At 41.1% G+C, this 21,467-nt stretch overlaps 2 protein-coding genes across 2 annotated transcripts in view; one reads left to right on the forward strand and one right to left on the reverse strand.

Moving 5' to 3' along the window:
- AVEN (apoptosis and caspase activation inhibitor) overlaps positions 1-14,488 on the forward strand; it is a 139,632-nt gene extending 125,144 nt beyond the window's left edge. The window contains exons 5-6 of the mRNA XM_063117734.1: positions 1,573-1,930; positions 13,245-14,488. Coding sequence (XP_062973804.1) covers positions 1,573-1,930; positions 13,245-13,354 — 468 coding nt within the window. The 3' untranslated portion in view covers positions 13,355-14,488. The remainder of the gene's footprint in view (positions 1-1,572; positions 1,931-13,244) is intronic.
- Positions 14,489-14,503: 15 nt separating this feature from the next.
- Positions 14,504-21,467, reverse strand: part of RYR3 (ryanodine receptor 3) — a 401,651-nt gene continuing 394,687 nt past the window's right edge. The window contains exon 104 of the mRNA XM_063117743.1: positions 14,504-14,751. Coding sequence (XP_062973813.1) covers positions 14,656-14,751 — 96 coding nt within the window. The 3' untranslated portion in view covers positions 14,504-14,655. The remainder of the gene's footprint in view (positions 14,752-21,467) is intronic.

Here is a 21,467-nt window from a genome sequence, read left to right on the forward strand (position 1 = left end):
TTGTCACAATTTATTTTTTTGTTCTGTGTTGTTAATATTCACATTAAAAAGGCACAAGACTCCCCCCAAAAGGCCTTAAATTAAGCCTGAGGCGCCTCATATTAGTTTAATGTAATTGACATGTGTTGTAATATACTACACATATTTGGCTCAAATCTGAAAGGGAGGAGGGCTATGAAATGGACCAACTGGCCATCAGCACTCGTTATGCTTCATTGCACTCTTTAACCAAAGCGTTTTGTGCATGGCCAGGTGCATCCCTGTCAAAGTCAGTATCCCCAAAGAGGTGCTTATTCTAATTTTGTTATTTCAGTTTTTTCCTCCACCTTCCTTTTTCTTTAGCATCATTGCAGAGAAAAAAGAGAACATTGTAAAAATTAATTGCATGATGCATTTATTTCTACATTTTAACTTTTCCTGATCTGTATAGGATTCTTTGCACTGGCATTGTCCACTAGTGTATCTAGTTCAGAATGGGAGTTGCCAAACAGTCATCTATAAGGCCATTGTTTATGCCCGGGGTTGATCACATTAGGTAGCAACATGAAAGCAAAATGGATTCTGCAGATGAAAAAAAAATCAGGTAGAGGGAAGAGAGCTAATGAAAGTTGTGATTTCAGCATAGCTGTTAGCTAAGATTACAGTTTATCAAATGCTAGAAAATCAATCTGCATTAGAAAGGGAAGGCTGCTAACTACTAAAACCAGTTTTGCTTTCCTGTGGGATTGCTTAAAGTGACTCAGACACTGACGTGGCTCACTTTTTTATTGTTCTAGCTCAAAGTAATTTCTGTGAATGTAGCAGAGAAATTTGCATTTCTTTTGCAAGTAAAAAGCAAAATAGCAAGACTGGATGTCATTCCTGTTCATACTCTTAATTCTACTAAGGAAGCGACTGGCCTTTTTGCACACCATTATGGGACATTCTGTTCCATAATGAAGTAATAGATTCTCCTGCAGTGCATGATTAGAGGCACCAGGTCAATGAACTGCAGGCTGTGGTGCTTTTTACATTTACTTGCCTTTTCTTTTTGCCACTGAATTGAATAATGTGCTGGCTTGGGTTATCCTAAGCTCATAATACCTAGGCAATCACTCAGGAAAGATCTGTGTTGTTTAGAAGGGTGAAGGCTTCCCATTTAATTGCTGTTGCTTTTCAAACTTCTTGTTGGATAAAATTAAAACGTAGACAAACTTTTAGAAAAGAATCTGACATTAATATTTTACACTCTAAGCTCTTCACCAGAGAAAGGGTTGCCAAGCTATTAGTTCCACTAGTTCACTTTTCCTGACCATTGTTTTTTTTAAATCTTTTATTAAAAGAATTATTAATATTGGGAATACTTTGAGTATATTCCAACTGCGGGTAAAATGGTGGCTGTATTGCTGTTTTGTTTTTCTCTATGGCCTGTATCTTCATACAGAATACATTTATTTTCAGTACTCCATGCTACATATTTCATTGTTTAATAATTATTTTATTCTAGCTGAGGCAAAACGTCCATTTGAGTTACTGAGAGGTTTGTTGGTAGCAGTCACCTTTGCAGAACTTTCTGTTCTCTCATTATCGTAGGCTGCGACACCTGTTGCACTCCCTCAGATTAAATTGAAAAGTAATGATGTTCCCAAGAAAAGCAGTGGTCCATTTCAGCCGCCCGTGGGGCAAAGTAGAGTTGTAGCAAGCCCTTCTCCTGCTGAAGATTCTACTGCCCATATGATGCTGCCAAATAAAGATGGACTTGGAATTTCTTCAGAGGCCCTCCAGAAAAGCCCTTCAGTTTCACACCAAAAACCAGATGACTTAGATGAAGACTTGGATCGACTTCTGAAGCTAGATGCCCCTGTTAATCCTGAAGATAATTTTGCGCTGGAAACAATGTCGCCGAATGCAACTTCTGAGGATGATTTGCAGATGCCACATGAAGAAAATGGTAAGCATTGCTTTCCCCCCTGTCATTTTTAATCTTGTATTTATTTATTTTGGGTTTAGGTTTTTTTTGCTGTGGTGCTGTTGTTTAGCGGGATTAGAACTTTGACCAACTGTCTTTACCTCCGCAACCATTTACTGGGATAATACCCTAGCACTTCAGACCAGTTAATGATAAGGTAATCTCATATGGCATATTCAATATGCCATTTTGCTTGGCATATTGAAAATCCATAACTTCCCTTTTTTTTTTTTTTGGCATGCTAATGCTCATGAGCCAAATTTTATGCATAAGCCTAGAATTTGAATATGGAACATTCAATTAAAGGAGGAAGGATACCTTCCCTCATTTGAAACTGGTCCATAATAACTTGGCAGAGGGGGTGGTTTTTCCTAAAGAGCTATTCTTCAGAATATGTACTCGTATCACAGCCAGTTTCAAGGAGCATGCTGCCACATGATACAGTGACCATTTTAAAATGAGGGAATAAAACATTCAGGGCTGGCCCTTGAGGGTCAGCGTTGACTGAAACTCCATAATTACTTCACATGAGAGAGCTAGTGTTGATTTCTGACCTGTCAGCACCAGGTGTGGAGGCTCTGTCTGCACCAGCAGTCTAGTCACAAATCACTTAAATAAGTTCCATTATTGTCTAGAAATTATCGTTGTGCACATTTCCTGTGTGCACATGCTTTTTTAATTGTCCTATTAGAATTGCATTGTCCAAGATATTTCTTTCCTCCTCCTCCTCCTCCTTCTAATTTCATGTGAATTTGCCTAATTTTCCCTGTGCATCCATACACATTCAATAAATTTGATAAAATATCCCACACTGATGGCAAGAGGGTATAAAGTAGTCATGATTTAAGTTCCAGTAGCAGACAAAATTTGCTAGGAAATGTTTGCTTAGACTGAAAGTATGATTGCTGTGAGAGGGCATATGCTTGTTTGCTACGCACAAATTGTTAGAATCTTGTCCTTTTTTTTAGTGGGGTAGGTAGCATTGTAGGAGAAAAGCAGCATAGAGTACATATGGAAACTACACTACTCACGCAAATATCAGAAGATAAAATGAAAAACTGGTGGTCTGGATGCATGTCACAATAATCTTTTAGTCTTTTAATTTGCCACCCAACATTTTTTGGTCATTTTTGTATTATAATAATTTTGTCTAAAGTGAAAAAAGCACTCAACAAAAACAGTTAATAATTTGGGAGAACCAGACTGGTTGCTTAAAAATGGAGCTTTAAGTGAATTGTACCAGCTTTTGTCAAATTTTATGTCAGCTGAACATTCCAGTGCCTTCACACATATGTTCAGTCTTCCATGTAAATGCTTGGATTCCTACAAATTCATAACAATGCCATCACACACTTTGTATATGCTTTCTTGCCATAACTGGGATTGCAGCCTTTAATCCTGTTTCATTTAGATCAACTAAATCTTCTGTACTTGAATTTGCCAGGTCTGTTTAGAATTGCTTGACTGCCAAGCTGAATTCCATTGTCCCAAATCTTCTCATCCAAATTCAAGTCCTCTGGTTCTACCACATACAGTCTTTCTCTACCACTCTCTGGGTTGAGAAACTTTATTCCAATTGTCATCCATAAATTTGTGACTTGTCTTTGGAAGTTTGCAGAAACCTGGTATTCGCCATCAGCCAGGTGAGAAATGCAATAGAATTCAACAATTTAGCAATTTTGAAGAATATTCAGAACCCCCTTCTAAAAGAGGTTCACGCTGTCCTTTGAAAGGGGAACACTGAACATGTTTCACCCTCTCGACATTTACTTAAGCTCTAGTTCTGTTATTTGTGACAGAGGCATCTATCTCATCCTGAGTTTCTGGTAGGGTCAACAAATTCTTCACTCACAGAAAGTTCCATATAATTTTGCTGGCAAGCATGTTATTCTTCTTGACAATAGGTACTTGGATTATAAGGATAGACTTCATTTACAGTTCTGTCCACGCACAACATTGGAAATTCCTTGCTTGGCCATAAGAAGCCATTGTTTTCAGTACATTTTCCTTTTGCCATTTCCACTGCTCTAAGGGGAACTTTATGGCTATGATAACTGCCTCATACATCACAGAGGTATAATCATTTCCCCTTCAATTGATGATTGGTCTTGCAGGGTCTTGCTATTTACTGTTTTACTTTGTACAGCACCATGTACATTGATGGTGCTATATAAATAAATAATAATAATAATAATAAATAATTGTGGCAAACCATAGATTTGCTCAACTTGCGACCACCTTAAGTCCCCTGACACATCTCAGACTCTCATCTCTGGCCATTCCTTTGTGCCATTCTGGACTCCTTAAGAAGTTGCGCCTACCGTCATTGATACATGGGTGATTCCACCATCTCCCTTATTCACACACCAAGCCACATTCCCCTTTAGCTGGCCCATACTATTCAATGCCTGTTTGAGCTCATGACCAAACAATGTTGAGGGTTCAGTTGGCCTCCCTTCAGATACCATCACTGTAGCTGGGTTTCATTTTGGTGATCACTCCACTTCAGGAAAGCCAGTTGGCACTGTTGCTGCTTTCTAAGTCACTTCTGCTGCCTCTGGACTCGTGGCCTCATCCTTGCTACTTGTTTAAAGGGGTACCATTCGCTCTGACCAAACCATTCACTAATAACAGCCACAATAAAACGTCCTTGTGAATTTAGGGGGACATTACCACTCTCAGTAACAGTGGGAGATAGTGGTCTCCCAAACAGGAGATCACATAAATTATCTAGAACAGGGGTAGGCAACCTGGTGCCCTCCAGATGTCTTGGACTACAACTCCCAAAATTCCTAATCATTTCCCATGCTAGCTTAGGTTTATGGGAATTGTAGTCCAAAACATCTAGAGAGTACAAGGTTGCTATCTCTGATCCAGAGTGATGTGATCAAAGTTCATCAAACAGTATCTATTCTGTATTTTCCTCCTTTGTGGTTGCGTAATACAGATTGCCACAGACAACAAACTACATGAACAAATAAGGGATCATGGGATTGTGTCGTTTCTGCTTCCCAGCTGGTTCCATCTGGGACTTTTGCATTGTCTACAACATCCATCCAGTGGCAAACCATCTTGCAGTGATGAGCTATGTCCTCACCAGGCTCATGCTGTGGTTTGGAAATAGAGCTTTCATGTACACTTATCTCCTCCTCCATCTTCAGGTTTCCTTGCACCAAAACTGGGGTTTCCTTGCACTGAATCTGTTTCCCACACTGAGAAATGCAAAGTTCCCATGTTCTGCAGCTCTGCAGTCAACTATTCTCTAGGGAATATGTTTCTGATCCCTTGGCATGGCACTGCTATTTTACCTGTTCTGTGCATTCCTTTTGATTCAGTGAATCCTCTACAGGAATTTTAGCACTACACAGACTGGCTGTTAATCACCCACTATTGGCGACAGTAGATCTGGTTTATGAAGACTGACAAACTTCTCTTCCAGGACATTGTTTTGGGATTCTCCACCACAACATCTATACTCACAACTTAACAGCTGAGAGTACTCTACCCCAATAAGGGCTTCTGATCCTTTACCCACTGTCCAATTACATTCTAGAAAACTGGCCGTCAGGAAATCCTATGGCACAAAGTGTGTGTCAGAGGGATCTCTATGGCGGTGAACATTTTACATGGCAGGTTATCATTGGTTAAATAACTCACAATGAGCCAGTATATATAGTTCCTCCCTACTTTAACCCAAAGTCTGGCTTACTGACATATCTGCATATCTACAGTAAAATAACAATACCTGTTTATATACAACAATGTATTTTTTAAAAAAAAAAAATCTTAGAGGAATATTATCTTCAACACTTTCCTGGAAGCAAAACACTGTAATCAAATAGTACATTGTTTCTCAAGTCACTTTTGATTGGACATTAACATTAGCATCGCTCTGTTAATCTGAATTGCTTTTAATCAGCCACAATTTGGAAAACAAACATTTAACATTGCATTTTGAAGAGTTGAGTTACAACCTAAATGTTACAGACATCTTAGGAAAAACAACATTCATTTAAATTTCCTATGCCCTGGGAAAGCTGTTTCATGTGTTTGCTATTTCCACTTTCTGATGAAATGGTAAAACTGCAAGACTTCACTTTTCAATCCATCACCCAAGTTTTCAGAATAAAAGGAGACGAAGTTGTTTACTGTTACTTCATATGCTTCCTAAATGGGATTGCATTCTGTGAGGAATTTAAAATGCTATCAGTTCTCATAGGACAACGTGCGTTTGTGAGGTGGTCAGTAATAACATGAAACATTTCAACTTCAAACATCTTTCCAAGCGAAAAGCAAGGTACAGCATGCAAGTTTTTATCAGGAATTTTCTTCTGTTGCACTCATTTTCTACCTACACTATAATCTTTTATTATCATTTCACTTCAGGTGTTTTCTTCATAGGTTTCATGTTTATTCCTTTGATCAGAAACAAACTCTAGAAGTGAAGGCATCAACTGACTTCCATGAAACAAGTCCAAGATTCTGGAATGCCACACAGCCTACCTCTGGGCAGTGAACCCTGGATACAGAGTCTCTCTCTCTCTCTCTCTCTCTCTCTCTCTCTCTCTCTTGTGCTTTTTGTGCACATGAGCACTAAATGGAACGTAAGAGCATAAGAAAGGCTGTGCTGGGTCAGACCAAGATGCATTAAGTCCAGCATTATAAAAAAATAAAATCAGTAGGCAAACCCTGCTGGAAAAGAATCACCACGGCCTCTGGAAAGGTAAATCATGTCTCACTAACCTTTTAGAATTCTTTGAGAGTGTCAATAAATATATAGACACTATTTACTTGAACTTCAAAAAGGCCTTTGATAACGTCCCCCACCAAAGACTCCTGAGCAAATTTAGCAGTCATAATAATGGTAAAATAAATGGTAAAATCTCCCAATGAGGGATGTAAATAGTGGTGTCCCACAGGGATCTGTATTGGGACCAATGCTTTTCAATTTGTTCACAACTGATCTGGAATTAGGAGTGAGCAGTGACGTGGCTATGTTTGCCAAAGAAACCAAATTATTTTGGGTGGTAAAAATAAAAACAGATTGTGAAGAACTCCAAAAGGATCTCTCCAAACTGGGAGAACAGGCATCTAAATGGTAAATGCAGTTCAGTGTAAGAAAGTGTAAATTGACCTACGTTGGGGCAAAAGATCCCAGATTCAAGTACAACCTCATGAGATGCGAGCTGGCGGTGACTGGCCAAGAAAGAGATCTTGAGGTTCTGGTGGACAGCTTGATGAAAATGTCAACCCTGTGTGCAGCTGCTGTAAAAAAAAAAAGACAACCTCCATGTTGGGATAATTAGGAAAGGAATTGAGAATAAAACTGCCAATATATAATTACATAATTGTATAATTACATGGTGCAACCACACTAAGAATACTGTGTATAGTTCTGGTCACCGCACCTAATATATAGATAGATAGATAGATAGATAGATAGATAGATAGATAGATAGATAGATATAGATATATATTAGAGCTGGAAAAAGTACAGAAAAGGGCAACTAAAATGATTGACGGGTTAGAGCAGCTCCCCTATGACAAAAGGTTACAATAGCTGAGATTGTTTATCTTGGAAAAAAGGCGAGTAAGGGGAGAAATGACAGAGGTGTACAAAATTATGCATGGTATGGAGACTGGTTAGGGAAACATTTGTCTCCCTCTTTCATAATACTAGAACCTGGGAGTATTAGAAATGAATATTGGGCAAAAGGCAGGATACAAATAATAATAATAATAATAATAATAATAATAAGAAGAAGAAGAAGAAGAAGAAGAAGAAGAAGAAGCAGAAGAAGAAGAAGAAGCAGCAGCAGCAGCAGCAGCGGCAAAATGGCTAAGTTTATGACTCCAAATCATTTAGGATTATTAAAACAGAAAGGGATTGTGAGGAACTCAAGAAGAATATTTCCAAACTGGGAGAATGGACATCCAAATGGCAAATGTAGTTCTATGTAATCAAGTGTAAAGTGATGAATATTGAGGCAAGAAATCCCAACTTCAAATATAACCAGATGGGATCTGAACTAGCAGTGACCAACGAAGAAAGAGATCTTGGGGTTGTAGTGGACAGCGCTATTGGAAGAATTTGCCTTTTATTCCTACTGTCTGCTTTCTATTTTTAACCAGTTACTGATCCATTAGAGGACCTCTCCTCTTATTCCATGACCACTAAGTTTTCTCAGGAGTGTTTGGTGAGGGACTTTGTCAAAAGACTTTTGGAATCCAAGTAAACAATGTCTATCAGATCACACGTTTACATGTTTATTGACACTCTCAAAAAACTCTAAAAGGTTAGTGAGAGAAGACGTACCTTTTCAGAAGCAATATTGATTCTTTCTTTTAGCAGAGCTTGTCTTTCTATATGCTTACTAATTTTATCTTTAATAATGCTTTAAACCAAGTTACCTCGAACAGATTCTAAGCCTGTAATTTCCCAGATCCCCCCTGGATCACATTTTTAAAAATGGTGTTACATTGGCCATGTTGCTTATTTTTATTAGAAGATCAACAATTTCATATTTGAGTTCTTTAAGAACTCTAGGATGGATACCATCTAGTCTCGGTGATTTATTTACTTTAAATTTCTCAATAAGATTGAGAACTTCATCTTTTGTTACCACTATTTGCCTCAGTTCCTCAGACCCTTCCTGAAAACATCAGTTGAGGCACAGGTATCTGTCCTATATCTTCTGCCATGAAGACAGATAAGAATTAATTCGGCTTCTCAGCAATCTCCTTATCCTCCTTTAGTACTCCTTTAATTCCATTGTCACTCAATAGTCCAACTGCCTCTCTGGCTCGCTCCTGCTTCTGATATATTTGAAGAATTCTTTATTGTTGGCCTTGATGTCCCCTTTTATTTTCATTTGGGCAAGATTTTCTGAAGGAACCATTTTCTCTAATAGCTTCCTTGACCCTGTTCGTTAAAGATGCAGGTGACCTGTTGGACTTGGTGCTACTTTTCTTAACCTGTGTTATACATATTAGCTGAGCTTCTATTATTGTGGTTTTGAGTAATTCCAAGCATTTTCAAGGGATTTAACCTTCTTGGCTTTCACTTTCAACTTCTTTTTCAGCAGTTCCCTTGTTTTAGAGAAGTTTCCTCTTTTGAAGTCAAATGTGACTGTTTCGGACTTCCTTGGCAATTTCCCACTTGAATATATATCAAATCTGATAACTGTGGTCAGTGTTTCCAGTTGGTTCAACAACATTTATATCTCATACTTGGTCCTGGGCAACAACAAGTAGGATTAAATCCGTGATCGCCTCCCCCCTGTTCGGTTCCAGTCATTTAGAGCAGTGGTTCCCAAAGTGGGCGGTACTGCCCCCTTGGGGGCGGTGGGATTGCATAGGGTGTGTTAAGAGGCAAGGGGGCGGCAGGGGGGCACTCGAGGTGGTCTTTTCCGAGAAGTGCCTCTCCAGAAGGTCTTAAAACTCAGGGACATTTTTATGAGAGAAGGTAGTTTGCTCCCAAGACATAGGGGAAGAATCCACACATGTATTTATACCGTTTAAGAAGAGTCCTTTTAATGGCGAATTGAAATGTTTCAAAAGCACCAAAATGCTAATGAAAAGACATACCCTGCTTGGTGTGCCCTGCCATGCTGGCTGCAAAACAGAGGCATTCGCTCTCTTTTCCCTCCCTCCCTCGGCAAGCCTGTGGCAGGTGATTCCCGTGCGCAGCACGGCCCCTTTTTCATTCTCAGCTGCTCAGCTCCTCTGCCTGGCTGCTGCTGCTCAGCCCAGGAGCCCAGACCAGCACGATCCAGAGGAGCATTAAGAATTTACAGATTAGTGAGGTACTCTACCCTAGTTACTAAATGTGATATCTAATATTCTTGCTAAATGACTATCAGACTTTGAAAAGATGATATCACTGGATCAAGTTCATCAATTATGTTTAATTGAATAAACTAAAAAAATGTAATTGGATTTTGAATAAATATTGAATTGTTACTGTTTTGAATTTTATTGTTATTATCTTCCTTAGTGGGTTGTTGAAAACCGCTATTCTTAATGTTTTTTATAGTATAGGGTAGGAGGCACTGGGCATGAGTTTGTGGAACCAAGGGGGCGGTTACCTGAAAAAGTTTGGGAACCACTGATTTAGAACATCAAGAAATTTAACCTCTTTGTCATGAACATGCATTCATCCATTATTAGAAACACTTCCTCATTTGGAGGCCTCCCTGATTTCATTTTCCATCTCAAGATCACCCCAAGCCTTCTGGTCTGAGGGATGATAGCACATTCCTAGTACTAAATTGGTGTGTTGAGGGAACACAGAAAGCTGCCTAATATCAGGTCAGACTATATTTGTCCATCTAGCCCATATTACCTGTTGTACTGGAAGTGGCTGTCCAGGGTCTCAGAAAAGGTATTTCCCACTGTTCTGCTACTTGATTCTTTTTAATTAGAAATGCCAGAGAGTGGATCAGGAATTTTCTCCAATGAAAGCATTTAGTCTACCACTGAGCTATGGTTCTTGTCCTCCATTATGCCTGACACAGCAAGGAGTTTGCCCAGCTGAGAGGTCTCCATGAACTCCTGTAGTAGAATACACTTAATCCATTTAATTCCGATATTGCAGTGTGGGGGCGCTCTCCAGTTCCATAAAATGGAGGCGCCCCTGAACAAAGGAATCTCACAGTATATATAAGCCCTGACTACAAGAGGGTGTTAGTCTCTTTCTAACCTTTCTATTGGTCAGTTCTGGATTAGCAAGTTAAGTTCCATTCAATTTACAAGTTAAGGTGCACAGTCTCAATGAGTCATCGGTTACATTCAATGCTCTTTTCCCTTTGTTTGCTAGGACATGATGTCCACCATTAAGGAATGCAAATCTGGCATGTAGCCACCTGTAACCACCCTTTGGCAGAGAAGCCATCTTTTAACCCTTGGCACATTACATTCATCAGAGAGATGAAATCTCTCCCTTGGGTTAACAATTTCGCTATAGTCTTAGCTAGACCTAAGGTTTATCCCAGGATCGTCCCGGGGTTGTCCCTGCCTGCTCTTGGGATATTTTGTGTGTCATTTACATGAACAGGGATGACCCCGGGACGATCCCGGGATAAACCTTAGGTCTAGCTAAGGCCTATAACTTTCAAGTGTTTCTTTGGGGCAGCATATTAAATTGGGTGGACTCTGACTCTCTCTCTCAATATAATTTCTTATAGCTCTTTTATCCCACCCGTTAGCCAAAAAAGGCTCTCAAGACAGCTTACAAAAATTTATTTATTTATTTATTTATTACATTTTTATACCGCCCAATAGCCGAAGCTCTCTGGGCGGTTCACAAAAATTAAAATCATCATAAAACAACCAACAAGTTAAAAATACAAATACAAAATACAATATAAAAAGCACAACCAGGATAAAACCACGCAGCAAAATTGATATAAGGTTAAAATACAGAGTTAAAACAGTATAATTTAAATTTAAGTTAAAATTAAGTGTTAAAATACTGAGTGAATAAAAAGGTCTTCAGCTGGCGACGAAAGGAGTACAGTGTAGGCGCCAGGCGGACCTCTCTGGGGAGCTCATTCCACAACCGGGGTGCCACAGCGGAGAAAGCCCTCCTCCTAGTAGCCACCTGCCTCACTTCCTTTGGCAGGGGCTCACGGAGAAGGGCCCCTGTAGATGATCTTAAGGTCCGGGTAGGTACATATGGGAGGAGGCGTTCCTTCAAATAACCTGGCCCCAAACCGTTTAGGGCTTTAAATGTCAATACCAGCACTTTGAATTGGGCCCGGACCTGGACTGGCAGCCAATGAAGTTGTAAAAGGACTGGCGTAATGTGATCTCGCCAGCCAGTCCCTGTTAGTAAACGGGCTGCCCTGTTTTGTACCAGCTGAAGCTTCCGGACCGTTTTCAAAGGCAGCCCCACGTATAACGCATTGCAGTAATCCAAATGAGAGGTTATCAGAGCATGGATAACTGTAGCTAGGCTATCACTGTCCAGATAAGGGCGCAGTTGGTATATCAGCCTAAGCTGATAAAAGGTGCTCTTTGCCACTGAGTTCACCTGTGCCTCAAGTGACAGTTCTGGATCGAAGAGCACCCCCAAACTACGGACCCGATCCTTTAGAGAGAGTGCAACCCCGTCCAGGACAGGGCAAACATCACCTCGCCGGACAAATGAACCACCCGCTAACAGTACCTCCGTCTTGTCTGGATTGAGTCTCAGTTTGTTAGCCCTCATCCAGTCCATTACCGTGCCCAGGCACTGGTTCAGAACAGCCACTGCCTCACCTGGGTTTGATGAAAAGGAAAGGTAGAGCTGGGTGTCATCCGCATATTGATGACACCTCAGTCCACATCTCCGGATAACCTCCCCCAGCGGCTTCATGTATATGTTAAACAGCATAGGGGATAAAATAGAGCCCTGCGGAACCCCATGGCTTAGGAGCCACGGCACAGAGCAATAATCCCCCAGCACCACCTTCTGGAATCGGCCATCCAAGTAGGAGCGGAACCACTGCAACGCAGTACCTCCAACTCCCAGCTCAGACAACCTATCCAGAAGGATACCATGGTCGATGGTATCGAAGGCCGCTGAGAGGTCCAGGAGAACCAACAGGGTCGCACTCCCCCTGTCTCTCTCCCGACAGAGGTCATCCCACAGGGCGACCAAGGCAGTTTCCGTTCCAAAACCAGGCCTGAAACCCGATTGAAATGGATCTAGATAATCCGTTTCATTCAAGAGTGCCTAATATATTTTTTAATATATTAAAAAATATTTCTTAAGACAGTCCCTGCCCACAAGCTTACAATCTAAAACAACATGACATAAAAGGAAAGGGGATTGGGAGGGGGGGAAAGCAAATTCAGACACTAGATTCATAGTTTCAAAGTTCAGCAGCTGCTTCCTTTCCCTCTCCCTCTAATAGCCTTATCCTGATCTTGCTCGATGGAGGGATGCCTGGCTGCCGCTTCCTTTCCCACTGATGGCCCCTGCAGCGACAGTTGGTAGCAGGAGGGAGGGGGCTCTCAGTTGGAGCTGGACCCAGGCACAATGGACAGGTGCCTGGCTGCTGCTTCCACCTTGCCTGGAGGGAGACCCAATTTTATTTTATTTTATTTCTCTTCTGGAAGATCCCTGCTCACAGCTTGTAACTGATCTTTTTGGAACTCAGCCATCCAATCCTCCCTCAGAGGCCAGAATTTAGGGAATCTGCTTCCTAAGGCTCTCTAGCATGTCAGTATTGGAGTTTGTCAGTTCTCCTTGCCTTTTCATCCCCAGAGGGGTTACTATTTCATTTTCTATTTTTATTTTCTGACTTTTTAGAACTGGATGGAACTGAAGAAATTTGCTCAGCATCTCAACAGCAGGAAGTTACATCCAAAAATATTACTGAGGAGGACCTTGAAGACTGGTTAGACAGCATGATCTCCTAAGGCCTGCTTTTCGGTTGTCATGCAAGTAACTAAAGATACATAAACATGACAGTAGCTCAGTATAACATATCTCTGTGTACAAGTATTTAATGGAACAACCCCTTCATCTTGATTTTTAATTGTTACATGTCTAACTTTGTTTGCATTGACAATTTGAAACAACAAATCTGAATACCCTCCAGATAAGACAGGTGATGCAGAGTTCTTTGCATCAGAATGTAATGTTTATTTGAATTTTTCTGTAGAAAATTTAAAATGTTTCAAAGGTGGTTTGGGCTGCAAAGCAATACAGACAATGTAACAGTTTTGAATTATGTTGCTCTAGAGCTTGTTGCAAAATAAATAATGTTAGTAAATGCATTTGTGTGTTTATGATATAAATTGTGATGTGACTTCTCGTAGGTTAACACAATGAAACACGGCAACATGAAGGTTTGTTTTTTAAATTCTTTATTGCAGTGGATACTTTTATTAGAAAGAAATATACATAAACATAGCAACTTTATCACTAGTTTACCATAAAGCATTATTTTTGTTTAGTTTAAAATTAAATTTTGTAAGGTTGTGAGACAGGTTTTTTTATTATTATTCAGCCGCATCTAATAAGCTGTTTGGGAACAAGTTTATGACTAACCTTCAAGTATTTCATACAATAAGACAGGAAAGCAACACAAGTAATTAACAAAAATGTCAATCTAAAAAGCCAACAGTTAAAAAAAAAGTTTGCATAGCTATGTCTGCAAAGATTTAAGGCACTTAATTAGGATTTTAGGGACAATACATTTTCAAAAGTTTTAAGTATTGAAGAATTCAAAACTTTCTACCTCCACCTTTCTCTAAGGAACGGCATGGGGGCTGTCAGTATTTCAAGGCTGTTTGAAATATTGTTTAATATCATAACATGAGTCAATAATTGAGGCATTGTCACCTGACATTCATGTTCTTAAGTTGCAGATGTTTTGTATGTAACAAAATATTATATAGCCCTTTCAACTACGCTATTTCCTATTCCATAAAGGGTTGGGTTAAACTCAACTAATATCTGAACTAGAATACTGAATTGAAATTTGTAAGCATTTTTTTGTCCTTTTCCAAAAATAAAACTGAAATTGAGACAATGTAAGGTTGTTTCCGCTAGGTGCAAAAAGCCCAGCTGAATCCTCAAAAAAATTAAGCAAACTATTTTATTGTATGGAGACGTTAAACATATGTAATATCTATATTATCCCATTAAATGATAAGAATTTGATTTTTATTTAGCTCTTGTAAGTTTGAGTGCAATAACTTCTTAGTTAATAAGGTTATCCAAGTTGATCTTCATACTGTTTACGAAAGCAGTCTCCAGCTGGGAAGAAATCCCAGCATCTTTCTTGATACATTTTCCATACATACGACTCCTGAAAATATGACACACACACATTTTTTCAAAAGTTTAACTGTAGAGAAAAGTCTGTTGCTTTGAAACTGTGTCAATTCCAAGGTCAACATGAGTATGTTCAGTTATTATTATTATTATTATTATTTATTTATATAGCACCATCAATGTACATGGTGCTGTACAGATAACACAGTAAATAGCAAGACCCTGCCGCATAGGCTTACAATCTAATAAGTTGTAGTAAACAATAAAGAGGGAAGGAGAATGCAAACAGGCACAGGGAAGTGTAAACAGGCACAGGGTAGGGCAAAACCAACAGTGTAAAGTCAGAACAAACTCAATATTTGAAGGCTATAGGGAAAAGAAAAGTTCTCATAAGCAACTCCTGTTAAATTTATTACAGCACGAATAGTGGATTCCCCACCCCAGAAAGTGTTTTTTCCAGTGGGTGGGAAGGGAAGAGGGGAGGGATAGAGATTCACAAGCATCTACATTCTCATCCTATTCCTGCCCCCCAAAAGCTAGTTAGACATGCCTCTAACGCCATGTATCTTAAAATGCATTCAAGGAGGATCAGAAAATGCAAGTTGCTTACCTGTAACTGTAGTTCTTCGAGTGGTCATCTGTGCAGTCACACATATGGGCTCTGCGCTTGCAGAGAAGACTTCTATAGCTGAGAGTAATTTTGGCGGGAACCCTCCCCCACTCCGTAGTGCGCATGCCCAGGAGAGTTCCCGCCCAATCCCCAGTTCTCCTGAGACAAAGCCTCATGACTGAGGAATAGTAAATTAATGGTGGGTGGGTTGTGTGACTACACAGATGACCACTCGAAGAACTACAGTTACAGGTAAGCAACTTGCATTTCTTCTTCGTGGTCTCTGTGCATCACACATCTGGGCGATTAACAAGCTGACTTGTTGTGGGTAGGTGGGTAGGTGTCAGTGTAGAATAAAAGAAAGGACAGCCCTTCCAAAGGCACAGTTGGCTCGGGAACGAGTGTCCAACCTGTAGTGCCTGATGAAGGTCGTAGATTTTGACCATGTGGCTGCCCAGCACAAATCAGGTAATGAGACTCCCCTCTCAAATGCAGATGACGACACCACAGCTCTTGTGGAATGTGCCTTAATGGTCTTAGGGGTTTCCAACCCTGCTAGCTCATATGCTAATATTATAGTTTGCACTATCCAAGATGATAGCCTTTGCTTTGAGACAGGAAGACCCTTCTTGGTCCCACCATAGCAAATGAACAAGCGCTGAGATTGTTGAATAGACTCTGTGCGTGATTTATAGAACGCCAGGGCTCGGCGTACATCCAGCATATGTAGGGATCGTTCAAGATCAGACGTAGGAGATGGAAAAAATGCTGGGAGTACTATGACTTGATTGACATGAAATGAAGATATAACCTTGGGCAAGAACTGCAGGTCTGGTCGAAGGACTGCTTTATCAAGATGAAAAACTAGGTACAGTTCATCCACTCTAAGAGCGGAGAGTTCACTAGCCCTTCTAGCCGTGGTGATAGCTATCAGAAAAACAACTTTGAGTGTTAATAATCATAGATCTGTAGTAGCCAGTGGTTCAAAGGGCTTTGAGAGTAATGCATGTAGTACGACAGACAGACAGACTCCATGTAGGGACAGGAGATTTCGTAGGAGGATGCAAGTTAAGGTAACCCTTTAAAAACTTTTTAACTGTGGGATGGGAGAAAACTGAAAATCCATCCACCTTGTTGTGACGTGCAGAAATTGCAGCCAAATAAACTTTGAGTGAAGAAAATTTCAAACCTTTATGTATTAAACTTAACATAAACAATAAAATAGTATCAATAGAACAATCAATTGGGTCTGAGTTGTTCTTTCTAACAAACTTTGAAAAGGTTCCATTTCCTTTTGTATGATATTTTAGTCGATGGTCTTAGTGCTGCATCCAGAACTGTCTAGATTTCAGGTAAGTAGGAGTCCTGGTTTACATTGGTATTAGTCTCCATGCCGTCAGATGCAGTGAGTCAAGGTCTGGGTGATGAACCCGTCCTTGACTGTGACACAACAGGTCCTGTCTGAGTGGCAGACGATAAAAGCGTCCTTGAGACCTGTCCAGAAGAGAGGTGAACCAGGTCTGCCTGGGCCACCAAGGAGCTATTAGGATGCAGTTCGTGTTGTCCCTTATCAATTTCCCTACTATCTTCGTGAGGAGAGGGAATGGCGGGAACAGATAAAGAAATTCTTGTATCCAATTGAACAGGAACTCATCTCCCATTGAATTTGCTCCTATCCCTGCTCTGCTTTAAAATTTTCTGCATACTGTGTTTTGGCTTGTTGCGAACTGGTCAATAGATGGGGTCCCCCATCGATGGAAGATACTGTTGATTACATGCAGATGTATTTGCCACTCGTGGGCAGTGGACATAGCCCTGCTCAGTTGATCTGCTAATTGGTTGTGCCCTCCTGCAATGTGTACTGCAGTTATGGTGATTCCTCTGGGATTTGGATTGTCAAATGTACAAGGAGCAAAGACCTGGTTCCTCCCTGCTTGTTCAGATGAAATACAACCGTGGTATTGTTTGAAGTTACTTGGACGTGTTGACCATGAAGTTGGGTCTGGAACGCTTTGAGTGCTTTTTGAACAGCTAACAGTTCTAAAAGGTTGATATGTTTGCATCTGTCCTTGCTTGACCAAAGACCTTGCACTTTTAGATGGAAAGCAAAAGGCAACAGTGATAGGGGGAGATATGCCCAATTAAATGCAAAATTCCAGAGGCTAGCCAGAAGAGATAAGGAATTATTTTTAAACAAGCAATGCGCGGAAGTGGAAGAAGACAATAGAATAGGAAGGACAAGAGACCTCTTCCAGAAAATTAGAAACATCAGAGGTAAATGCCAGGCAAAAATGGGTATGATCAAAAACAAAGATGGCAAGGATCTAACAGAAACTGAAGAGATCAAGAAAAGGTGGCAAGAATATACGGAAGATCTGTATAGGAAGGATAATAATAGTGAGGATAGGTCAGACGGTGTGGTCAGAGAGCCAGACATCCTGAAGAGTGAGGTTGAATGGGCCTTAAGAAGCATTGCTAATAACAAGGCAGCAGGAGACGACGGTATCCCTGCTGAACTGTTTAAAATCTTGCAAGATGATGCTGTCAAGGTGATGCATGCCATATGCCAGCAAATTTGGAAAACACAAGAATGGCCATCAGACTGGAAAAAATCAACTTGTATCCCAATACCAAAAAAGGGAAATGCTAAAGAATGTTCAAACTATCGGACAGTGGCACTTATTTCACATGCCAGCAAGGTAATGCTCAAGATCCTGCAAGATAGACTCCAGCAATTCATGGAGCGAGAATTGGCAGATGTACAAGCTGGGTTTAGAAAAGGCAGAGGAACTAGAGACCAAATTGCCAATATCTGCTGGATAATGGAGAAAGCCAGGGAGTTCCAGAAAAACATCTATTTCTGTTTTATTGACTATTCTAAAGCCTTTGACTGTGTGGATCATAACAAACTGTGGCAAGTTCTTGGTGGTATGGGGATACCAAGTCATCTTGTCTGCCTCCTGAGGAATCTGTATAACGAACAAGTAGCAACGGTAAGAACAGACCACGGAACAACGGACTGGTTTAAGATTGGGAAAGGAGTACGGCAGGGTTGTATACTCTCACCTTACCTATTCAACTTGTATGCAGAACACATCATGTGACGTGCTGGGCTTGACGAATCCAAGGCTGGAGTTAAAATCGCAGGAAGAAACATTAACAATCTCAGATATGCAGATGACACCACTTTGATGGCTGAAAGCGAGGAGGAACTGAGGAGCCTTATGACGAAGGTTAAAGAAGAAAGTGCAAAAGCTGGGTTGCAGTTAAACCTCAAAAAAACCAAGATTATGGCAACCAGCTTGATTGATAACTGGCAAATAGAGGGAGAAAACGTGGAGGCAGTGACAGACTTTGTATTTCTGGGCGCAAAGATTACTGCAGACGCTGACTGCAGACAGGAAATCAGAAGACGTTTACTTCTTGGGAGGAGAGCAATGACAAATCTCGCTAAAATAGTTAAGAGCAGAGACACCACACTGACAACAAAGGTCCGCAAAGTTAAAGCAATGGTATTCCCCATAGTAACCTATGGCTGCGAGAGCTGGACCATAAGGAAAGCTGAGCGAAGGAAGATAGATGCTTTTGAACTGTGGTGGTGGAGGAAAATTCTGAGAGTGCCTTGGACTGCAAGAAGATCAAACCAGTCCATACTCCAGGAAATAAAGCCAGACTGCTCACTTGAGGGAATGGTATTAAAGGCAAAACTGAAGTACTTTGGCCACATAATGAGAAGATAGGATACCCTGGAGAAGAGGCTGATGCTAGGGAAAGTGGAAGGCAAAAGGAAGAGGGGCCGACCAAGGGCAAGATGGATGGATGATATTCTGGAGGTGACAGACTTGACCTTGGGGAAGCTAGGGGTGGCGACAGCCGACAGAAAGCTCTGGCGTGGGCTGGTCCATGAAGTCACGAAGATTCGGAAACGACTGAACGAAACTAAAAAAGTGTGCTCCCCACCCTGTGGTGGATGCGTCTGTGGTGACAATTCCTGTAGGTGTTGATGGGAGAAAAGGAATACCTGTTCTTAGATTTCGAGGCAGAGTCCACCACAAGAGTGACCTGGTTACTTGTACAGGTACCTCGCGTTTCTTGTGGGATTGAAGGCTCTCGTAAACCAAAGTTGCATTGTTCTCATTTTTAACCGAGCAAAAGGCACAACCATGGTCGTGGCCGCCATGAGCCTTAACATCCATTGTATGGTGATAGCTTGCTGCGGCACATGATCTTGCGCGCCAGATGTATGATGGTGCCTTTTCTTTCTACAGGTAGGAAGGCCTTGGCACAATCTGCATCGAGGATGGCTCCTATGAATTTTATGGATTTCACTGGTGATAGCAAGATTTTTTGTTGTTCACATATAGGCCTAGATCCGTCAATAGACTCTGGATAACAGTCAAGTCCTTGGTATGACCCAGTCGTCTATGTACGGGTACACCTGAAACTTTTGTTGTCTTAGAAAGGCACACACGACAGCCATACATTTCGTGAAGACTGGTGGGGCTGTTGAGAGTCCAAAAGGAAGGACAGTGAATTGGAAAGCATGGTCGCCTTTGGCAAAGCGCAGATATTTCTGGCTGTGATAGTGTATATCGATGTGGAAATAGGTGTCCTTTAAATCAATTGAGGCAAACCAGGCTTGTTCTGTTAGAAGAGGGAGAATTGAAGCAAGGGATATCATTCGAATTTTTTTTGTAGTTATGAAAGAATTTACATCCCGAATGTCTAAAATGGGTCTGAGGCCGCCATCCTTCTTTGCTACTGTAAAATATTGGGAGTAGAACCCTTGATGTTGATGGGCCATTGGTACTGGTATGATGGCACCTTTGGCAAGAAGGGCACGGACCTCTTTGTTTAAAGGCATTGTTGGAGGTGTTATGTGCATGATGCCCGATGGAGGAGGTGCATCGAACTCTATGCGATAGCCTTGGACAATGATGGAAAGTACCCATGTGCCTGATGTTTTATGTTTCCAAGTGGGGAGAAACATTGAGAGTCGGTGACCGAATAATGTAGGGTTGATGTCGTGTGGAATGTAGTCACAGACGTCGTTTGTCATTGAAATCGGGCTTTCACCTTTGGTACCTAGGGCGAGAAGATGGAAATTGTCCCTTATTTTGCCTCTGTTGTTGACTAGGTACTCGGTTTTGTTGAAATCTAGGGCGATCATTCTGGTATCGTTGGTATTGTGAGTGTAGCTGGCGGTACCAGCGTCTAGGTTTAAATTGTTGAGGATTAACTCCAATTCCCATCTTTTTTGCTGTGACTTTGGCCTTCTCAACATTGTCCATCTCTTCATCCATTTTGGAGTTAAATAGGCCTAACCCATCAAAAGGCAAATCTTCTATGCGGGTCCTAGCTTCTTGGGACAAGCCTGCTGATTTTAGCCATGCATGGCGCCTAAGTGCCACTGCTCCAGCCATTACTTTTGCTCCGCAATCGGTTTGGTGTTTAGCAGTGTTTAATTCCTGCTTAGCCAGCTTTATAGCTTCATCAGAAAGTACTCGGGCAAGTTCTCGGTCATCAGTGAGGTTGGTGCATAATGACGCTATTTTCTCTAGCAAAAACACCTGATAGCTTGCCATTGTTGCCTGATAGTTAGAGACTTTCAAGCTCAAGGATGCTGAGGAATAAAAACGCCTTCCCATAAGGTCCAGTCTTCTGCCCTCTTTATCTACTGGTGCAGTATGAATACGTTGTGATCTGCTTTGGGTAGATTCCACAATTATAGAATTGGGTTGTGGGTGCGAGAATAAGAATCCTGCATCTTTTTCAAGGACCTTTGAGGTCGGAGGCATAGATGCTGGTGATTTCCATGATTGTTGGATCTTTTGCAGTAACATGGACGAGTAAGGTATGGCTATTGGAAGCGTTGTTTCCATGTGTAAAACATCAAAAATAGGATCTGAATTGGATTGGACAAGTTGAGAAGTCTGCAATCCCAGTTATTGAGCCATTCTTTGTATCTGGTCAGAGAAATTGGCCAAATCCTCAGAGGGGGAGATGGGCTCTTGTGACCCTACTGCTGCTTCTGGTGATGGAGTCGATGGGGCAATAGAAGATTGCGATGCACTGTCTGACTGGTAATCATCAGTCGGTGAAGGAGACGTTTAGATAACTATAGTCTCTGCCTGCGGTAA

This window comes from Elgaria multicarinata, chromosome 2, assembly GCF_023053635.1.
Source record: "Elgaria multicarinata webbii isolate HBS135686 ecotype San Diego chromosome 2, rElgMul1.1.pri, whole genome shotgun sequence".
Lineage (NCBI taxonomy): Eukaryota > Metazoa > Chordata > Lepidosauria > Squamata > Anguidae > Elgaria > Elgaria multicarinata.